Source organism: Pempheris klunzingeri, chromosome 7 (assembly GCF_042242105.1).
Source record: "Pempheris klunzingeri isolate RE-2024b chromosome 7, fPemKlu1.hap1, whole genome shotgun sequence".
Taxonomy (NCBI): domain Eukaryota; kingdom Metazoa; phylum Chordata; class Actinopteri; order Acropomatiformes; family Pempheridae; genus Pempheris; species Pempheris klunzingeri.
In genome coordinates, this window is record NC_092018.1 from 22,523,880 (window position 1) to 22,545,346 (window position 21,467).

Here is a 21,467-nt window from a genome sequence, read left to right on the forward strand (position 1 = left end):
AAGGAAAGAAGAAACAGGACACAGGTATAAACAGTGATGTCTCATTTTCTCCTCTCTTTAGGGGCAAAAAATAAATACAAATAATACATTTAATGATAAATGCAAACTTAATTTAAATTTGAACACTAATTCAATTCGATCTTTAACGATTGTTGGTCTGGATCGACACGCCAAACTCTGCTGACATTTTCAAATTGACTTTAGATAACAGACAAATACTCAGTAGCATATGATGATATTTCGTCACGACTGTTTGACTAAGTCTAGTGTAATATTTATTAAGTGGCTGAGATGTGCATGAGCCAACTTCAGTCAGAAAACAACCTGTTTGAAAAATGTCCGTTTCATCAGTCTTTTTGGATGAAAAACAATATTTTGGTCAAAACCCTGTTGAAATCTACTCACTTATTTCAGCTGCACTGTAAGGGCTCTGTGTTGAACATGAATGTGTGTGTGTGTAGCAGGTAGACTGGAGAACTGTTAAATACAAAATCTGTTCAGATTCATCATCTATCTCGACTCATTCTTCGATCAGACTGTTAGTAATTTGGATTAAAAAAAAAAAGAACCAGTTTTATTTCAAACTGTTTTATTTGTCTCAAATTTATTTTCCGTTTCTCGAAAAAATCTAACTAAAATCAAAACTGCTTAAAAAGAGTGGCTCATCAGTCCATATGTATTAATGTAAGAATATTCTTTACCAAAGTTCTCCACATGCAGACATACAGTCTTAGCTTGAATAAAACTAATTATTCAAATGGTCTTTTCAGATGCAAACAAAACTGAGACAGTGAGTCAGACTCCTACAGTCGAGGCCTTTTCCCACATTATTTAACAAAGTAGCATCACATGTGGCTGACATTAGCATAACATTAATATGGAGCCTATCTGGTGTGGTATTACTCAATGCTAATGATTTAACCTTTAAGCCTGGGCGAATATTATCAAGACAGCAATGTCAACAGGTTGCCATTGTCTCGTGGATGAGCCCAATCTGCAACTGCATGCTGTAACTTTAATGATTAGCATCACAGTATGGGACGCCAGGAATGCTGGATCTGAGTCATACTGGGTCTTCAGATGCCTTTAACCCCTGTGAATGTGTTAGATGTGTGTCCATGTACATACCAGTCATCTCTCCTACCCCCAGGTAGGAGTAGATAAGTTTCAGAGGAAAAGAACAGATATGGGGAGGGGAAAAGGGGAGAGATAGAGAGGGTGGGAGGGAGGGAGGGAGGGAGGGTGCCTGCAGCGGAAAAGTACAGCAGATTCCTCCAACCCCCGCCCCTTGTCTCAGCCAGGCATGATTGTGATGGAAAGCCTGAGACAAAACCTGAAGAGAAAACCCCTTCAGCATCAGGCCTTGTTGCTCTGTCGGCCACTCAAAGGGCTGCTTTACACCATACATCAGCCTTTGTGAATGCATGGTGTGGACAATAGGGAGATTTGGCCACGATACACCTCTGCTCTCAGCATGATGCAGCTCACACAGGGTCAAAAAAGATGAAACCTGGGCACTGCTTAAACTGGCACCTTCCCCCAAAGGGGATCATAAACAAGTCAAGCAGCAGCAGGGGTTTGGGGTACTGATTTTCAGCCTCAAAAAAAATCATGCTGCTCCTGTACATTCGAGCCGTTTTCCTCTGTGTGAGATGAAAAGATGAATCCTTATAGTTCCACGTGACAAGTGATGCACATTCTCACTCACTCAGCTGGGTTACAGTGAACATTTGTCGCGACATATTGGGAGCGGTGTGAAACAAGAGCGCTGTTTGCCTTTGACAGGGGCTGAGAATGGCCGACTTGCATTTCCTGGTTTGCGTTAAAGTTTGGAATGACACCCAGGCTCACCCCTGGGAAACAATGCAGCCTTTAAAGGGCCTTGGGTGTGTGTGTGTGTGTGTGTGTGTGTGTGTGTGTGTGTGTGTGTGTGTGTGTGTGTGTGTGTGTGTGTGTGTGTGTGTGTGTGTGTGTGTGTGTGTGTGTGTGTGTGTGTGTGTGTGTGTGTGTGTGTGTGTGTGTGTGGACGGATGACACGGAGCAACGGGGGTTCCTGCAACTAAGCTAGAGAGAGAAACAGAGGGTGGAGGTCAAGATGAAGCATTTCTTTATCTCTAACTCTGTATCGTCACCTTCGAGGGGGGCTGGTATTCTCTTTTTATGACCTTGCCGTAAAATTCACAAACTGAATATTTAATCATTTATCACTTCTTTTAACAATAACTTTTTCCGGAAATTAGAAATATTTCACCAAAATCGAATTCCAAAATTCTTACTTATTTATGGGAACAGTTGCAACCAATCCGATAAATTCCAAAATTTAGCAACATAATTTAACAACAAATTTAGCTTACAGACTTCACGAGCATGTAGGACATATAATCAAGATCGACCATAAGCAATGACTGATCCATGTACGGTGCTGAAATAATGAACACGTTAAAGGAGTATTTCAGCAATTAAATTTTGCATTCTTCAAGTTGAACGATTTACAGCCAGAAGATTTAAAAAAAAAGGTTTAAGCGGAAGCAGTAGGGTCAGTGTCTGCTGACTCCTGACTTTTCGTCCTTGGGTGAAGCTCAAAAAACACTGGATCCTACATTTCCTTTCTTTTGTTAGACCGTCCCTGTCTGGTCATCACCCACGTCTTTCGACCTCCACCTCCACAGTTTGTAACACAGGTCTGAAAGAGGAAAGTATTCCATGCTGGCTAAACTTGACATTGCTGTTATGGATAAAAAAAATTTGTTTTCAAGGCCTGCTTTCCTTCTCACCACAGGAAAGCACTCATCCGGGCTGATGTAATAAGAGATAGTAGGTATCCTCAGTTGATATGTGACCATATCGGCTCACCTTGTAACCTCTCAAATACATATCTGATTTTTTTTACTAGGAGAGCAGATGTGGCATAAAAATGGATATCCAGGATGTTTGCCTCTAAGATTTCTTCATCCACCACCAATACAACAGGGGCGAATTTGTAGCACCCATAAACTAAAAGAAATTAAAAAACTACACCAGCAATGTGTCCTGAAACAATGGTTCATATTCCGCAGACAGAAACTACGGTTTACAAGACTTTAATATTTTTCAGTTCTATAAGCACTACAAATGAAATTCCCTCTATTTCCATTGTATTGATGTGGAGGCAGAGATCTCGTGACCCAATATCTCCAAACTTTGCACAAGGGATAAAACTAACATTTTAAGAAAGTCATTTTGGGCGAACTGACCCTTTTAAAAATTGTACAAGGTGTCAGTGTTACATTCTGGTGATACTTTTCCCACACACTTTGATGTTTGAAGGCGCATTTTTTTTTTTTTTTTTGGAATCCACGTTTATGTCTCTTTTATAACCTAAAAGTTACGTTATGTGTTAGAAACCCACAGAGTCGGGGACAAACATGCTGCAGACAGAGCCCTTACAAAGTCATGAATACTTAACTGTCATCTACAGGCAGGAGGAGGAGGAGTCATAGGACGTGACAATCTGAGATCAAGTGTGTGAAGGTGTGAATCGGCCTGTTTATATGGTGGCCATGCACTTGAAAGACAGGGTGATAGATTTGGCAAATAAGCCTGAGTGAGGGCAAGTAATACCCATTGTGTTTTTACCTCATTGAAGGAAGTCAGGCGTTTCACATAGGGTGGCCAGTGAAATATATGGTTTTAATGTGTGTTCTCTGACAAATGGCTGGCATCATAAAACATGAGGAAGATCAAATAAATGACGGTCGCCACCTCAGCCAGAGTCCTACGTATGGCCTCATGCAAAGCTCTACTTACAGTTACTCCGTGCGTAAGTGTAGATGTGATCCCTTCACGGTAAAATCAGCGGTTTTCAGCTGAAAGTGTTGTGCCAGTATGAGTTGGATGGTGAGAGGTTTGTCGGTTCTTTCTTCTCAGGCCTCGTGGGAGGTGTCACCGTGCCTTATTCCAAAGCTTAGCCGCTAAAAAGCTCTTTATTGAGACTTTAGCCGAATCTGTGCCGAACTGCCCCTCAACTCACACTTGAGAGTTCTCAGTCACCCGTCGTGATGTTCATTCTAGCCGGCATGGAGGAGACACAAAAAATGAATACAGAGGACACTGACAAACTTAAAGTATCTTGTTTGTGAGAGCTTATGTGTGTGACTATCTGAATTACACTGACCACTGTACCACCCATGGGACACCAGCACTGTGCAGAACTTTCACAAACTATGAAAAGTATAAAAACTGAAATTTACTATATGTCGCCTTCTTCTTCTTCTTATTATTATTATTCTTGATTAAATGCATTACCAGCATATCAAATTTGAGGAATGCCTGCTTTCCTTTGCTTGATAGTAAAAATTAATATATTTAGGTTTTGGACAGAACAAGTAATTTGATAATGGTTTTAGAAAACGACGACAGGCATCTTTCACCTTTCTCCTGGTTTTAGACTAAATAAACTCCACATTAATTAATAATAGAAAAAAGCATTAGTTGTAGTATAGATCGGCCATATTCTTACTTTTTTTTTAATGAGTGAACCGTGTTAATCATCTCTGTAAAGTGTTTAGGTCACACCACATGCTCTTGAAGAAATGATTACATTTTTCAAAGGAGTCAACGGCATCAAGGATATTTCTCTGATTGGTAGGGCTTCCTCTGAGTCGTCTTAACCTCTGTGCTGTGTAGAGTTAATCACCAAAATAGTTAAATTCTAATCCCAGGATGGGCTCACCATGTGACACCCCATTGTCTCTGTACAGTATGGTTGCCCCTGCAGTCTTCTCCAGGCAGCAAATTTAAACCTCACACCATTTAAATGGTAATCTGTCTCTAGGCTTTAGAAGTCCTCTATTCACCATTCATTATCTGGTAGAAGCTTTATGCCATGTGCCCCCCCCCCCCCCCCAACCTCCTACTAATTACCTTCAGTACATGAACCCTGCAGCCTGCTATGAAAACCCCCCCCTCTCTCTCGGAGGCTTAGCTCTCAGCTCAGTCACATGTCTCTGATGAGCTGGCCCTTTAAATTACACGCGCACAAAAAAACATAATCTTGCTCATTTAAATATTAAAGAGGATATTTCTTTGGCCTGTTTATTCTCAAAACATTGCACTTTTTAATTGGTGATGGGTGATTAGGTCAACTGACATCACAATATCAGGTTTTTATGGCCGTGTCCCATAAGGTAAACATCCTTTTTAGTGGGTCCAAGAGTCACACATCTTGAATGTGACGATATTTTTTCTTTTTTGACATTAATGGTACAAAACATGGATGTAGCATCTTCGGCCGCAGGTCTCCCCAGGGTTGTTTTCAATCCTGGATATGAGTTCAACGCTCGCTGTCTTAAAAGTTACCAGAAAGTCCAAATTAAACAGGAAGCACAGCTGTCTGTGATAGGCTCGGACATTTAGATTAGTTGCTTAATTGATTAGTAGATAAACAGAAAGTGATTAAACAGTTCTGATAATCCTTAGAATAAATTTTAACAAAGATAGCGCTCAGAAATAAACGAGCACTCACTGGTTTCAGCTTCTCAAACATGATGATTCGCAAACTATTTGAAGACAACACCGTGGACTCCAGAAATTGTTTAGATTAATGGTAAATCCATTAAAGAACTTTGTAAAGCACTGTGAGACAACTCTGTTGTGATATTGGGCTATACAAATCAATTGAATTGAATTGAATTGAATTAATTGAAAAAAAAAAATTCAACAGATTAATTGATAATCAAAATTTTTCAATCAAGTGATAGTGCCCCCAAAATATACAGTGCTGTGAAACATCATAATGATTATATAATATAATAAATATATATAAATATAATAATAATTAACATGATTTGGATTGTGGACCAATGTGAAGCTGTTGTGGAGTGACAGCAGCGTGGGAGTCCTTGTCTTCTCCTGTGTGACAACACCTGACGAGGCCTGTTTGTGTGAATAAGCCTTCAACAGAATGATTCAAGTCAGCTGAGAGAGCATTTAAAATGAGTAATATGTACAGTAAATAAAGTGGACACCAGAGTGACGCACCAGAAGGAGTTGAAACCCCTAAGCACAGTCGGCTCTACACACTGAGCCATGCAGGGAGGCTGCTAGTTGGCCTCCATTATTATCTTTCCACCCACAGTCAGAGTCCCATGGGCGTGGAGTGCACTTTGTTGTATTACCCCGGAGTCTTATATTAATCAGACGTACAAGTTCATCTCTACACTCAGCAGGTAGTATTAACCCGCTGGACAGCAGTCTCAGACCTCTTATGTCTTATTTCCTTCTGTCTTTTCATTCTCCCTCTTATGAAAGCATGCATGCTGCCGTCAGACAGCCTTGTGTTTATCATCGTTTCTGTTGTGGACAACTAGTGCAGTGCCTGTTCGGAGCGGGGTGATTGCTCGGTCCCCACAAGTTCTGCTTGCAGCATTCTCGAGAGCCGCCCAACAGAACATCACACTCCACGTTGCGCTCTCTGGGGGTCCTCAGCAATACGCCTGCCGAGTGAAGTCGATTGGATGAACGGTTGGGTTCAAGAGCTATGCAAACGACAGACACACAGAGATCCTTCCTTTATAGTTAGATTACAGCTCTTTACATCAGCCAACAACCAGCGGCCCTGTTTCCTCTCCAGCCTGTGACCAGATACCTGCAGGATGCTTTATCTCCTGCTCGAGCATAAAAACAGAAGGCTGGGCTTTCAGCGTACTCAGAAATGGAAGAATCAAGAGCTCAGATTGTCAGTTGCATGATTGTAGTTGCTCCGTACTAAGTTAGTTTGTTTGCCTGAAGTAATGTTGAAATTGAAGGAGGATGAGGAGTTCACCCTAAATCATTGTCGTAGGGGAAACCGAACCATTTGAGGCCTTTCTCACTCTTACTGGCACCCAAAGTGGACAAAACACCAAGAAAATGACTGATGAGACTCAACAGTGTTTCCAAATCTCTCTGGCTTTTGACCCCTCAGCCATGTCTACTTGCTGTTACATATATCTACCAGTTCAACCAAAAGTCATGAACTCAAGAATCATCTGACGAACAATCTCATGACATGTCAGATCTATCTTCCAGACTGAGGTATAGCTTTAGATTTCAGGAGAAACCTCGCACGGCACCTACATTATTCACGATCCAACTTGACCACTAACAAACATTTTTGAGTCCCCTGTCCCACAAGTCTCCCCCCACCTGTCCCCCTTGCACAACTACAGCTGGGGAACATAACACTTTATGTATGGCTGGGATGTCCGTTGCAGATATTTTTGTAAAGGCATCATTTGAAGTTATTTTGAGCTCTCCTTTGTTTTAATGTAACCAGCAGCAGTGTTTGCTCGGGAGCGCACTATTTGCGCAGACCATCGGAGAGAACTCCCCGGTGAAGCCGACTCTCAGCAGGACGCTCCATCGTATCGCACACGTCGACATGTTCTGTCAGTCTAACCTCTATCTGGTCCCGATAGGTGTGATCCCAGTCAAGTGAAGATACCGATCAGCAGCCGGCCACATTCCTGCTGCAGCCAGGCTTTGCACTACAAGGCTATTCTTTGTAACCATGGAGTCTAACCCATCTGCTCTCTGTGGCTGTTTGCAGGGGGGTGGTAGGGGGGGTGGAAGGGTGGTACTAGTGGAGGGCTTCTTGATGTGTGTGCGTGTGATAAAGCTTAACTCTGTGGACAGCAGAGAATGTGCTCTGACTTAATTCTCAGCTTCCTCGGTGAGTTTGATTATGTGCATTATGTGGCCTGGAGGTAGATGGGGGATTAAGAGAAGCTCTCTCAGATTGCTGTCTTTACAGTTTGAGAGCACCTTCTTGAACAGTAAAGTAGCTTCACAAGAATGGTCCCGAGGATCTCTTTCATCCTCTCCCCACCTCGCCACATACAATATTCACCCATACATCCAAAATCTCTCTCAAACCCCCACGCGCGAGACTGCGGCTCATTCCTCTATTGCCGGGTTGGTGTCTCATTCTTTCGTGGTCAGCGAGCTGCCAGCCAGCCTTTTTAAACCCACGTCACATCGTGTGTAATGTCTACTGCCTATTTTTAATGTACTCTGTTTCACACATCCTGTTCCACATGACCCCCCCCCCCCCCCCCCCCCCCACCTCCAGAGCACCTTAATATCCCCTCACATGTGTTTAGAGTGATCAGCAGAAAGTGTGTGCTCTTTTAGGAGACGAGGTAAATGATTGAGAGAGTTTCTGTGTGGAACAACAAACAAAGAGAGGCTGGCAGTCCTGGTGGATTTACTTGATTGACTTGGTAAAACAAGTTAGCAGATGATGATGATGATGATGATATGATATTGATGTGAGCCCTGAGACCTTTGCCCGGAGATCCTCTCAGGAAGAGGCCTCTGCATGCGATACTGCTGGTGTGAAGAGGAGAGAAAGGAAAGGAGAGACTGTAAACAAATCAGCCGTGTCGTTTTAGCTCACTGCCTTCTCTCATCAGAGCTGCTGAATAAAACATACACAAGATGTGTCCGTCCTGCTGCCTGTTACACCTCCACTTTCACATAATGAGTTGGAGCTTAAGAATCCTTTGGATTAGTCAGTGCCTGGCTAGTGCTTAAGCCTCAACCGCCTCCATGATCTCAATTAAAAACCATATATACATATATAATTCTAAATGCTTCCTTTTCTTTATTTTTTCCTCCATCTGCAGATGATCCAGCTGACCAGCGTACTTGCCTTATCTGTGGAGATCGCGCCACAGGCCTGCACTATGGCATCATCTCCTGTGAGGGCTGCAAGGGCTTCTTCAAGCGCAGCATCTGCAACAAGCGCGTGTACCGCTGCAGCCGCGACAAGAACTGCGAGATGTCGCGCAAGCAGCGCAACCGCTGCCAATACTGCCGCCTGCTCAAGTGTCTGCAGATGGGGATGAACCGCAAAGGTAAAGTATGGACGCGTCACAGGGACATCATTTCAGCCGTTGTTGTTTTTAACCTTCAGTGGTTCCACCAAAAGAGATAAACACGTTTTCTGACTGAATAACAGATTTGTTGAGATGTTCCGTTTAAGAAATAAAGACACTTCATAAACATAACATAAACATGAATACATTTTTGTCATGAGGGAATGAGGGAGAGGCCAGACGCAGCTCAGTCAGGTTGACTTAACATGCACCAGCTCAAACTTTGCCTTACCTAAAGTTTCATAGAACAATTAATAGAATAACTGCCTTTATTTTTCAGGCCTTCAATGTCCCATCGAAGGCTAGAATATATCAGTTCTTCCCATGAATCTTTGTACCAACAGTTCCTCTGGAGTTCTTAGTGTTCTCAGTGTTAAGTCAGCAAACTGTTTGGTCTCATACGCTTGCACTGCCCCCTGGTGGATGGATGTTGTGAGTGAGCTTGTCCGCCTTCAGCCTGATTGCCTTTTTGTATATGATTTATTCTCCAAATTCTTTGATTTAAGCAAGTTTGTCCTTACAGGTAAAACAGCTCCCAGTGTTTAACAAATTTAGACAGCAGAAAAAAAAAAAAAAACTGTCCGTCTAGCAACAGAACCAGGAGAATGTGTGTGTGTGTGAGACCTGGAGAGAAAAAAAACCACCACATGGAAATAAATAGTGTGAAGCAGAGCAATGTGTGGTCTGTTTCAGCCACTAGGTAGAGCTATGATACTAACCACGGATCAGGAAATGTTAACAGACGACATGTAGATTTAGATTTCTATTCTTTCTTTTTTTGTCACGTAGCAATCAGGGAGGATGGCATGCCAGGAGGGAGGAACAAAAGCATCGGGCCTGTTCAGGTAAATCACTGACTTTTTGTTCAGTAATCATCAGAAATGCTGTTTCTGTGGCATTCGCTGACCCTCTCCCAGTTTAGAGCCACTCTGTACATATTATTCTGTACAACCAGAGTTATCTTGCTCACTGTGAGTGTATTCAGAGCGCCAGCCATTCATTTAAGTAACACTGAGATGGAGTGCCGCGATGCTGACGATGTAGGTGTAGGGATACTCGTGAAGCATGTAATGAGAGAGAGCCCTGACCTTGTTGTATCGTCAGTATAATCATGTAGCTGCTGATTATTCTCTTTTCAGCGCTGGCTTCATTATGAACACTTGGAAGAGATCAAATGGTTAGGAAAATGGGTGACATGAGGCTAAGTACCATCGAGCCCCCATTCAGAGGATGGGGAGGGATATGGTCAATTCATTCCAGCTCAATTCAGCATTTCAAAAAAAAAATAAATAAAAAAACAGAAGCGCTCAGTTCCATTTAAAATGGCTTTATTTCTAAGCCCTAATGAAAAGAGGACTTCTCTGTCATTAATCTGGAATGAATTGCTATTTCTATGTATGTGCTGAATTGATAGAAATGAAAGTGAATTGAGCCCAGCCACAGACACAAGACACCATATTTACTGGCATACTAATGCTTTTCAACTTGGCTTTTGTCTGTGCTTTCTCCCTGCATGGACCTACAAGCACTCTATTATTTTAGATGTGTGTGCATCAGCCAGTCAAATACACACAGACACATACCTGTTTTCTTTCTTTCTGTCTTTCTGTTTTTCTTTCTTTTTCTCTTTCTTTCTTTCTCTAGCTCCCCGTTTCTTTGTGCGATTGTGTCCTTGCTCCTCAACATTTTAGTGAAAAGCAGCACGCTGCTAGTCAATGCTAATCAATTGAACTGAGACACACAAGTGCTTTTGGTCACATGATGATGTGCTGTAAGCTCCAAAAAAAACCAAACCTTCTTTGTGTGTGTGTGTGTGTGTGTGTGTGTATGTGTTTCAGATCACAGAGGAGGAGATAGAGCGGATCATGTCAGGGCAGGAATTCAAGGAGGACGCCCCGGAGCACACCTGGGGAAACAACGGCGACAGCGACCACAGCTCTCCCAGCAACGGAGCCTCGGAGGGCAACCAGCCATCACCCGCCTCCACTCTGTCATCCAAGTGAGTCGTTCATCTCATCTACTCCACCGCGCAGTGCCGGCCATTGAGATAATGAGCCGGCCCTGACAGTCTAACACGTCGTTCCCATCTCACCCAGACTTTAGTTAAGGTATTCATCAGCTGAAGAATGCCTGAATATGCAGCTCCTCAGGCTTGGCGATGATAGCAAACACAAAGAACCCGCTTGCACTATCTGCTGTTCTTGCTATGGAGACAAGCACATTGTCTATCTAAGCTCATCAAGGACAAATATTGTCTAGGTACTGGCATGATGGTATTTATTTTAGTCTCGTTTGGATAAACCTTAGGTTTATCTCTGCAGCAGCGCGGCCTGATAGCTCTTCACAGGAATACTTGTTTTATCAAATTATATCTGAGCAGAAATGAACAACAATAACAGAATGCCTGTGCAACGCAGGCAGGTACAAAATGAACTGCAAAGTTTTGTCTACAAGTTTACATATTTAACCTAGCTTAGCACAAGTGCTGGAAGCAGTGGGGAACTACCAGTGGCCCTCCGCACCGGACACACAGATAAAAATCTTTTCAATCTTTTTATCTGACTCTGGGTAAGCGTAACCCTGTTTGTAACCTTTGACCTTTTTTTTTTTTTCTGCTGCCAGTCGCTCTGTGGAAATGAACGGCTACACAGCGGCCCTCAGAGACCAGTACATCAACACCTCCATGTCAACACACTACCAGCTCCTGCCTCACCTGTTCAGCTACGCTGCCCAGTCCGGTCTGCTGGCCCCGCAGCCCCGCAGCCTCTACCCACAGTCCCACCCACTGGTGCTGCAGCTGGTAGCTGCCGAAGACCTGGCCCCCCTGGGAACACCTATGCTCATAGAGGACGGGTCAGTCAACACATGCACAAGATACTACATGCACTTACGCATTCTGTGGATACAACTCAGACCATGTACTTTCCCAGTAATTACAGTATATGCTGATAGGGAGCTTTAGTTTGTCCTTGATAGTAAGAACTACTGTTCACACAGACATGAAACAACTTTTTTTCAACAATGCATTGTTCATTTGATCATTTGGCTGTTTGAGAGTTATTTTTTTTATGCTTCATAACACTCAAATATGCATGACTTGTTTTGCAGCTAAATTCTGCTACATGTTTTTAATGAATACTGGATTCAAAGGACATTTGAATTCAGCCTCTTTGTTGGTATGTTGTCCCTGTCAGTGACTCAGCACAAGTAGAATTTAGAAAAATGAAGCAGACGGGGTTCTGTTTAACTGGTCAGAAGTGTCAAAAGTCACTGCATTTGTCTAAAACGTAGCCAGTTCATTGGTAACGGAAGACAAGACAATGATTAGACATAGCAGGAAACGGGAGCCACCTTGTGGTATAAACCATCATTACAGAAGACGCCTGATCACAAGCCTCTCTCTCATTCAGGAGACATTTAGAGCTGTTCCGTGCAGCAATCTTAACATTTTGCCTCACAGCTAAGATAGAGCCAATAGACTAGAAGTTGTGATTTCTCACAAGCCAAAATGTTTTTCCTCAAATGGACCAGATCACAAGTCAATCAATCAATCAATCTTTATTTATATAGCACCAATTCATAAAAGTGTTATCTCAAGACTCTTTACATAAAGAGCAGGTCTAGACCAAACTCTTTAATTAGAGAGAGAGACCCAACGATTCAAGAATTCAACATTAAGGATTCAAGAATCCCCACATGAGCAGCATCAGATATTAGATTATACTGAGCAACAGTGGCAGGAAGAACTCCCCTTTAACAGGAAGAAACCTCGAACAGACCCAGGCTCAGTGTGGGCGGCTTCTGTAGGGGTCTGTGTTGGGTGGAGGTTGGACAGAGAGAGAGAGAGAGACAGAGACAGAGAGAGAGACAGAGAGAGAGACAGAGAGAGAGAGACAACACAAACAGCAACCAACATTTAACAGCAACTATAGTACCAGTCACCGTTTCCACTTCAGAGTTTTCATTTATGAAAATACCAAAACACATTACACAAAGGAAATTGTGGCATAAGCCCACTGAAGATTGATGCAGTAATATTTTAACTTGGAGGCAGCATCCACCATGTTGGGTAGTACCTCGACAATAAAGCCCTCAGTTTGGCCCTCAGTGTCAGTGTGGTGGACTAACACTGTGTGCATTGCCACTTTAGCATTGACTGTATCATCAGTCAAAGTGCATCATCCTAGAGGTGACCCACAGGGAACCTTCCACATCTGGTATAATACAACAAGCCAGTGTTTTGGCCCCTTACCTGAAATCCTTTGTTTTTTTTTGCGTTTCCTCAGGTACAAAGTGACGCAGGTGGAGCTGTTTGCGCTGCTGTGTCGCCTGGCGGATGAGCTGCTCTTCCGTCAGATCTCCTGGATCAAGAAGCTGCCGTTCTTCTGCGAGCTCTCCATAGAGGACTACACCTGCCTGCTCAGCTCCACCTGGCAGGAGCTCATCCTGCTCTCCTGCCTCACCATCTACAGTGCCCAGATTTTCGGAGACCTGGCCAACGTCACCGCCAAGTACACGCCGTCCGATGATGAGCTGCAGGGGTGAGTGGCGAGAGGAAAGAGGGCTCGGAGAGTTTGGTTAGAGCTGCAGGCTCTGTGGTTTTATCGCCCTAGTTCATTGCCACTTGTTTTTTTAGTCTTAGATAGGAATGATGACCAAAACTATGAAAAATAACCAGGAATTACAACTATTCAGCCTAACAATATCTACCAAGCAGGAGCACAACAATGAGGTAGCTCCTGTAGCAACATAGGAGTTTTCCTCTTCTCCTTGCACCGTATAGGTTTTCATACATGCGATTGTTTTTTATCTGTTTTCTTTTCTATTATTTTGCTGCTTCCGTGAAGCCCCTTTTTTACCGTCTCTATGAATAAAGGTTATGTTCGACTTCTGTGTTAACATATCAGAAAAATGACCCTCATTCAAATTCATTCATGTTGACAATCCGGTGACTCATATTGCCTCCTACATCTCTTGGAGGAGGCAGGCTATAGCACAATTAACATACACGAGAGGTTGAACGTTAGATTCTGGGAGCCTGGCCAGTTCAATATTTCACTTAAGAAGAAAGGTGGATATCAGGAATTAAATGTTCCCCACTGCAACAACAATCCTCTACAAAGGCGAGACGTTCCAAGAGAGTCTGATATCTTTCCCCAACACCACAGAGAAAGTATTGTTGTTGGACGAGGGCCAGCGAAGTGGTCCGTGAACGGGAGGACTCCTCAGGACAGAGCAGTGGCTAGCACCGTCTGGCATGTGATATGAATGCACGTCCCGCACTAGGTAGAAAAGGATGTGTGGGGGTTTGGCTCTGTGTAAATCAGATGGGAATTATCTGACCTCATGACACATATTCTCCTAATATACAGCGCTGTTCTGCTGCTTTGCTTAATGTGCCTGTACTTTAGGAGTGAATATCTCAAGTTTGTGAGAGAGAGATTGGAACTTTGAGAGCCAGAAAGACAGGGAATTGAGGTTTAATGAGTGGAATTAAACTTTGTGAAAGCTGTGGGATCAGCAAGGCGTTTGTTAAGCACTTTCAGTAGATCTGACGTATACCCTCCCTAATTTTTGCCTTGTTCCTTGAAGCATAGAGGCTTAAGATTATGGGGCTTGAGGGATTTTTATATTTTTTTTGAAGCACTTTTTCTCTTTTTTCACTGTGGATTTTCATGAGAACATGCGGACAGTAAAGCTACTGACACTCTGTCTACTTCCTGTTTATAGCTTCACATGATACAAACCCTAAAACATTGTTTATCATATTATTATATATACATCATTTACCACCATATTCTTGCGGCATCACTGACAAGTCTTTGCGTCTGTCTGATAACACAGCTTCAGCGAGGATGGCATGGAGGTGATGGAGAGGTTGATCTATCTTTTTCGCAAGTTTCACCAGTTGAAAATCAGCAACGAGGAGTACGCCTGTATGAAAGCCATCAACTTCCTCAACCAAGGTAACAATGCCAGCTCTGCGCTTACTGAGTCCGAGCCTCTCTCTGCACTTGCCGTATTCCCCACATGACTCTCTCCCCTCTCATTCGTATCTCTGCAGATATCAGAGGTCTGTCCAACATCTCCCAGCTCGAGCAGCTGAACAAGCGCTACTGGTATGTGTGTCAGGACTACACCGAGTATAAGTACCCGCATCAGCCGAAACGCTTCCCAGAAATCATGATGTGTCTCCCTGAGATCCGCTGCATCGCAGGTAAGGCCTCGAAGTACTGCAGAGCACAATGAGCAGAATTTTTGTATTTTTAAAATGTAGCTCTTATGCTATGTTCAAGGTCAGGTGGGAAAATACAGCACTTTTTGTGAAATCCACCTCTTTTCTATTCCGGTGAATACTGCTCTAGAAATGTATTCTTGTTTCACATACGTTTAGATTGCTATTCTTCTTGATATTCTTCTCCTGTGACTGTATTTTCTTATGAGAGCTATCGTATGTCATCCTCTGTTACTTATCCAAAAAAAAAAAAAATCTCAAATAGTGTCCTTTATTTACATCACCTGCAGAGAAAACAACTGTTTATTGAAGACTGAAGATGCAATTTATTTTCATTATAATTAGTTGTGCAAGCATCTCTTCCAGGGTCACCACATATAGTGGGTTTGAAATGGCTGGTAGGTACAAAAAGTTTTGTAAATGTTGGTCCAGTACATTGCCTCAGCCGACCGCGGGCCGAAACAGTAATCCTTTGAGGAAACCGCTCTGATCAAAAGACGGCCACTACAAGCGCTTGTAGTGGGACGGGGTAGGCTCAGATTGACAACGTTATTTAAAGGATCCCAATAGAACAATCACCGTTAAATCGCTCCCTTCAAAAACACCTGACTCCTTTGACAAAATCGGTCATGTTACCTCGCAGGACATGGGAATTGCTGGCCCACCGCTGCCTTGATTGGTTAGTTTGTTTGTGTTACTGTGTGGCTTTCCTGTTAGTTAGTTCAGATCAGAACGTACCAAAGTCACAGCAACCTGACAAGCAATTCCCGATTTCTGCAAATCAGTGTTTTTTCAGTGGTGCCAGTTGAGTGATATGACAGCTTTTTCTGGTTAAATGAAAAGGGTCTTACATGTCTCAGGCTGCTGCTTGAGGTTATCTACTGGACTAATCCCAAAACCTTTTGTACCTACCAGTCATTTCGAACCCAAAATGTGGAAAGATATGGCCCAGATTTTTAAAAACCTACTTATACTTAACTAATACTGACTTTAGGAAGATGCTTTCCATTTTAAACTGCTGTTGATGACGTGCGCTGTTAATATAAAATGCCAAACTTCCATCACATTGATGAAATAAGTGTAACATTTGCTCAGCACTAATTTCATTAAAACAACAGTCATGTCATGCTCACAAGTGTGCTGCTCTGAGTTGACCTCTTTTAACAACACCGTTCACACTTAGTTATGCATTTCAAGTACTTTAACTGCCGTTTTTTTGGTTTAGTGTGAAGTTAATGTCTATGGAACTGAACACTTCCTGCGCTGGTGTTTCACAACGCCAACCTTCCAACAGCTCAAAGGGCTCAATCCCACCCTGACCTGGTTGGCTTTTAATTTGAAAGCGTTGAGCTTTATTGACAGCATCTGCTCCCAACTCAGAGCAAAAAAAACGGCAGCAAGTACAAATCAGTGAAGCTAAGTAGCGAAATGAAAACAGCGTTTGCGTTGTAAAAGACACTCTGAAAGCAGCAGAGCGGTCAGTATGACGCCCACAGCATTAAAAGGAACGTGTTTGATGGAAAATGTCCGTTAAAGCGAAGTTAGGCTAAACTAATCCTGTGCTGCTTTCTGTGTGATTTCGCAGGGAAGCTGGTAAACGTCCCTCTGGAGCAGCTCCCCCTCTTGTTCAAAGCAGTCTTGCACTCCTGCAAATCCAGCCTGACCAGCTACAGGACTGGCCCGTCGCCCTGTGTGACCACCTCTTCCGGAAACTAGACCCCCCACCCACCCCCACCCCCAAGTCGAGGGACTGGTCTCCCCTCTTGTGAATGTGACAAGCAGCTAGTTTGTTTTTTGTACCTTTTTTCTTTATATATTTATTACACGACAGAGCTGAATGTATGCTGATTTACACTGTGCACATGCTTCTGTACAAAACAAATGCTCATAGATGCATTGGTCTTTGGAGTTTACAAGTGTGTATCCAGTTTGCTCAATGTGTCAGTGTTGCTATTGTTAGAGCTAGACTTTAAAAGAGTTTATTTTATTCAGACAGGGGGCGGATAGACACATGTGACGAGTGTTTTGAGACTACCTCAGGAAGATGTTGTTGCTATTTTCAGGTACCTTTTCTTGCTGTTAAATGAAGAGTTGTCCAGTCTAAAACCAAAATCCCTGTGGATGCTTTGGCGCCTCAATCAGAGACTGAATGTTCAAATGAGCTGCATAAATCAAAGATTGAAAAGCAGTGTTTTGTTACACTGAAAATTCAGAATTAATTAGTAAAATTGAGCTACTTTATCTGCATGGACTCCCAGACATCCTGCTAATGGGAGGCGCTCTTGTCAATTTAACATTCCATGAGTTAAGGTGACAGTTGTTGGATCTGTGGGATCTTCATTGAAAAAGGAGCTTACGGGTATTTTTTACAATCATAGACTGGGGATGCAAGGCTTAATTACAGGGGAAGGGGAGGATAGCTAGGTTTGCTGTTTTAGTTTCATTATTTTTCTTTTTTTGACCAAAGTGTTATGCAATGTTTTTTTTTTTTTCAAACACCCATCGATGGGTAGGATGCTGACGGCTCCACAAAAAAATTTCTTATCAATGAAGGATCAGGATAAGGAATGAATCAATCTGTGTCAGAGGGGAGAACCCTCTGCTGGACAGACGAGTATGTTTGCCGGATTTCATTCTAAATGCTGCTAAGCATTCGCACGCTCCTTGTGCACACGTGCATGCGCGGAGCAGATGTGGTTCCCAATCTTTGTTTCTCCCTCTGCTTCCCAGCATAGCCAAGAAGCCTCATTTTTTTTTTGGGCTCTGTTGCCTTCAGTGCCAGGACGTCGATGCATTGTAGCCTGCTCTCAGCACACTATCACTTAAATGTCCTACCTAAAAGTCCACAGTAGTGGCTGCGTTTGGTTAAAGTGGTAGTCGGTGAAATCTTGCGTTCTTCAGTTTTCCTCAGAACACGCCGGTAACCAGAAACACCACACCTCGAGCAGCAAGAGCTTTTCATGGGCCAAACAAAATACACTTGGCCTACTTGAACCAAAATGGACCAGACAACAACTGGATCCAAGCCTGCAGAGGAGTCGAATGCGGAGTACCCAGCGGTTGTCACCTCCACTTAATTTGAGGGAGGTGGGGGGGTAGAGCGCTGGCTTATCGAGCTGCAGCCGGTTGAGAAAACCCCAGATTAAAAACCATAGGTCCATTCAGTTCCATTGGCCAGTTCTTATCAGTTTCAGAGGAACTTAAACTGCGTTGGTCTTGTCAAGTCCAATCAAACTTTTGCACAGACCCAAGACCAGTAACAGTTTAAATCAGACCTGAACTTAGAACTAAGAGGCACTCGAAAGTGTGGAGCCAAGACTTGACTTCTTTTTTTCTTTTACTTTTTTTTTTTTTTTTTACCATTAAAGGAAATGTCTTTTATGAACACAAAGTTTGCGGATTTTCACTTTAACCTGGCCAGCAGTGGATTTGGTGTGATTAAATCAGGATAGTTTTAGAGCATTTAGGTGACTTAACTCCAGCTTGCATACTTTCTGTGACAGATATGCACATTGTTTAAAAAAAAAAGCCATAAGAAATGGTCTTTATTTTTGAAGTATGAGATGATCATTTCAAACCGTTTGAAGTGTTTTCTTGGATTCCTTAAGTTTTCTCTGTTTCATGATGTACGAACAATTTGAAATGCAGACAAAATGCAGTCCTCGCAACGACTCTCTTTTTTGCACACAACGGTGAGGTTCAGAGACCATGACCTCGGCCACTGCCCACCCAGTGTGATCCTCTCTCTCAGGTCCCTGCCGACCTGGATCTAAACAGGGTAAAGTGAGTGTTATGTATTGCATTCAGGAGTTACTCAGTGACCATGCTGATGTACTTGTAGTATTAGTAGACATAGGTTCCAGGACATTGTAGGTCCTCTGTAGAAAGGTGTTTTTCTTTTCCACTTTATTCCCGCCCACCCCTCCCGCCCCTTCATTCAATAAGAGTGGATGTAGTTTTAAGGTGAGACATGCAGGGTTGATTTTCCTCTTGGCATTGGCGATGGGCCGAGTTAGAGGCATCTTCAGAATGTCGCTGCTTATCTCTCCTGCTTCCATCCACCTTTCTGTGTGCAGCCTTAACAACAGCACCAGTCAAATGCAGTGTTCCTCTTTCAAATGTTTCAGTTAGCCTCTTTTCATCTTTTAATTTTTATATCTTTTCATGTACCTTTGTAGTTATTGTGAATGTTTTGGGTTTTTGTTGTTTTTTACGTATTCATTCTCTCTTTTTTTTTTTTTTTCGGAGTGAAGACAACCCCTAGGTTTATTTTCTAAACCTAGACTTTTTGGACATGATTTTTAATTATTAATTTTAACTCATTCCCTTATCCATAGAGGTTTATGAAAAAAAGTATTCCCCAGACGATGTCAGCCACATATTATATGGAGGACACTGATATCCCGGAGCCTTTTATGTATTATTTGAATCATTGTACAATGCAGATGTGATGTTTTGGAAACACTGGTGGTTCCAAACTTCAATTGAATTACACTCAGTTTGTACCACCCTGATACTCAGACCATCTAAGATGGGTGTGTGGGGATTATTGTCTCTGTCCATTTCGTAAAATGTGCATCATTCATCATACTGGCTTTTTGAGGTTAAAGGGTAATTTCATCTCAGTTACAAAGGGCATACAATATTTCTTCATTCACCTCTGGCGGTAACTAACCATTCAAGTTGGGTGGGTCATATTTGTCCAGGATAGCCCAGGCAGCGATATCTGTCCCCCCACCCATGAAAAAAAAAGGGAAGGTGAATGGAATTTTGTAGACGTGTGTCGCAGAATTATTTTTTTTTTGATGTGAATTTAGTGAACTGACCCTTTAAACCACATAAACTCAGGGATATGTAATTTCATGTAACAAAAGTCTTAGTGATGTGATGTATCATTTAAAGAATCCCCCTAAAATCCTCTACCACTGCTATGAGACCGCTAGAATTGAGTTTCATGAAACACAACATATCTTACTAAATATCAGCTGTCAGGTGTTAGTGCACAGACTTTTTCTAGAGCTGCCATTTTGCACTGATGTTTAATAATCCCACCTATATGTACAGAACCAGTCTGCGAAAAGTAGAGGGGAAAGGTTCAGGGTGGCCAACAACAAAGTTGCTCCATCTCAAAGTAACTTCAGGAATGCACTGAACATCACAGACTGCTGAGATCTGACAGTGGAAGAGGATCTGAAGGGGGATTTTTTTTCCTTTAATCTTTCAGCAAATTATATCTATGCTGACGTTTGCTGATCAACATTATATAAAAACTCACATCAGCCACCTTACTGCCACCGCTCTGACTTCCTAACGTTGATGTTCGGTACACGTGTTGTTTTTATTTTCTGTGTTTGTATTTTTTTTGTTTTTTTTGCAGACAAGGGATATGTCATTTGCAATTTCTGTACTGAAACTACCTCTTTTTTGTCATCATGTTGCTTACTTTCAAATAGGTGATTTTTTTTTTGTCTTATTTATTGGTTTCATTGCACCAGTGTTCTGTTATTTTGTGTCTCTTATTTCACTCCACGACCTCTCAGATTTCTAACAACCGCGGATACCTGTTTTCTTTTTCTGTTTTTAATGCATGAACTTTTTGAATGTTGCCTCAGAATTCTCTCTACCTCAGACTTTACATTTCTCTGACTTCTGGCTGTTAAAAGTGTGTTACACACCAACCACTCTTAATATCTCCTCAGGGATGCTTTTCCTCAATTTTTTTTTTTTGCTTTGTTTCATGTTAAATTTGCGCCATCTTTTATATCACTTCTGCCCTCTTATCATGAATCCAATACCAAAGATGAAAGAATGTCAGAGACAATGTCAGCGTACTGATTAAGCATTCACGTGATGCATTCTTGCTGCAGTTAACTAGTGCTTTATTTTCCTGTCTCGACCTTTTCAGAAAACGTCTTCTTATCTAGTGATTGACTGTTTGCTGTGTACACTATATTCACCACATCCTGATATGGCAGTGTGTGTTTTTTTTCCTATTGTGCTCCATGACGGTTGTTCATTGGTGAGGCGGCTCAAGGTAACACGGAGCGATAACAATGGGACTTTTATCATATCTGACTCTGTCAATGCAGCTCCTGATCGATTATCAATCGGAGAACGTTACTGTGGTCAAAGTGACATCTTCTCATGTTTAGATGCTTCTGCTCACTCGCTTGACCCTGATGCTGTGGCACGAGACCACAGGCACACTGCTGCAGTGTTATCACTGGAGTTGGTCTCATATGGCTTTCAAAAAGGGGTTAGAAAATTTGATTTCACTCTCGCTCACCATTGCTACAACCCAACAGTACAGGAGCACAAGCTGAGAAGATTTTTGG

At 42.5% G+C, this 21,467-nt stretch overlaps 1 protein-coding gene across 1 annotated transcript in view; it reads left to right on the top strand.

Moving 5' to 3' along the window:
* Positions 1-16,848, top strand: part of nr6a1a (nuclear receptor subfamily 6, group A, member 1a) — a 74,846-nt gene extending 57,998 nt beyond the window's left edge. The window contains exons 4-11 of the mRNA XM_070834401.1: positions 8,646-8,876; positions 9,687-9,742; positions 10,736-10,896; positions 11,520-11,750; positions 13,184-13,438; positions 14,742-14,863; positions 14,962-15,114; positions 16,718-16,848. Of these exons, the coding sequence (XP_070690502.1) occupies positions 8,646-8,876; positions 9,687-9,742; positions 10,736-10,896; positions 11,520-11,750; positions 13,184-13,438; positions 14,742-14,863; positions 14,962-15,114; positions 16,718-16,848 (1,340 nt within the window). The remainder of the gene's footprint in view (positions 1-8,645; positions 8,877-9,686; positions 9,743-10,735; positions 10,897-11,519; positions 11,751-13,183; positions 13,439-14,741; positions 14,864-14,961; positions 15,115-16,717) is intronic.
* Positions 16,849-21,467: the final 4,619 nt, after the last annotated feature.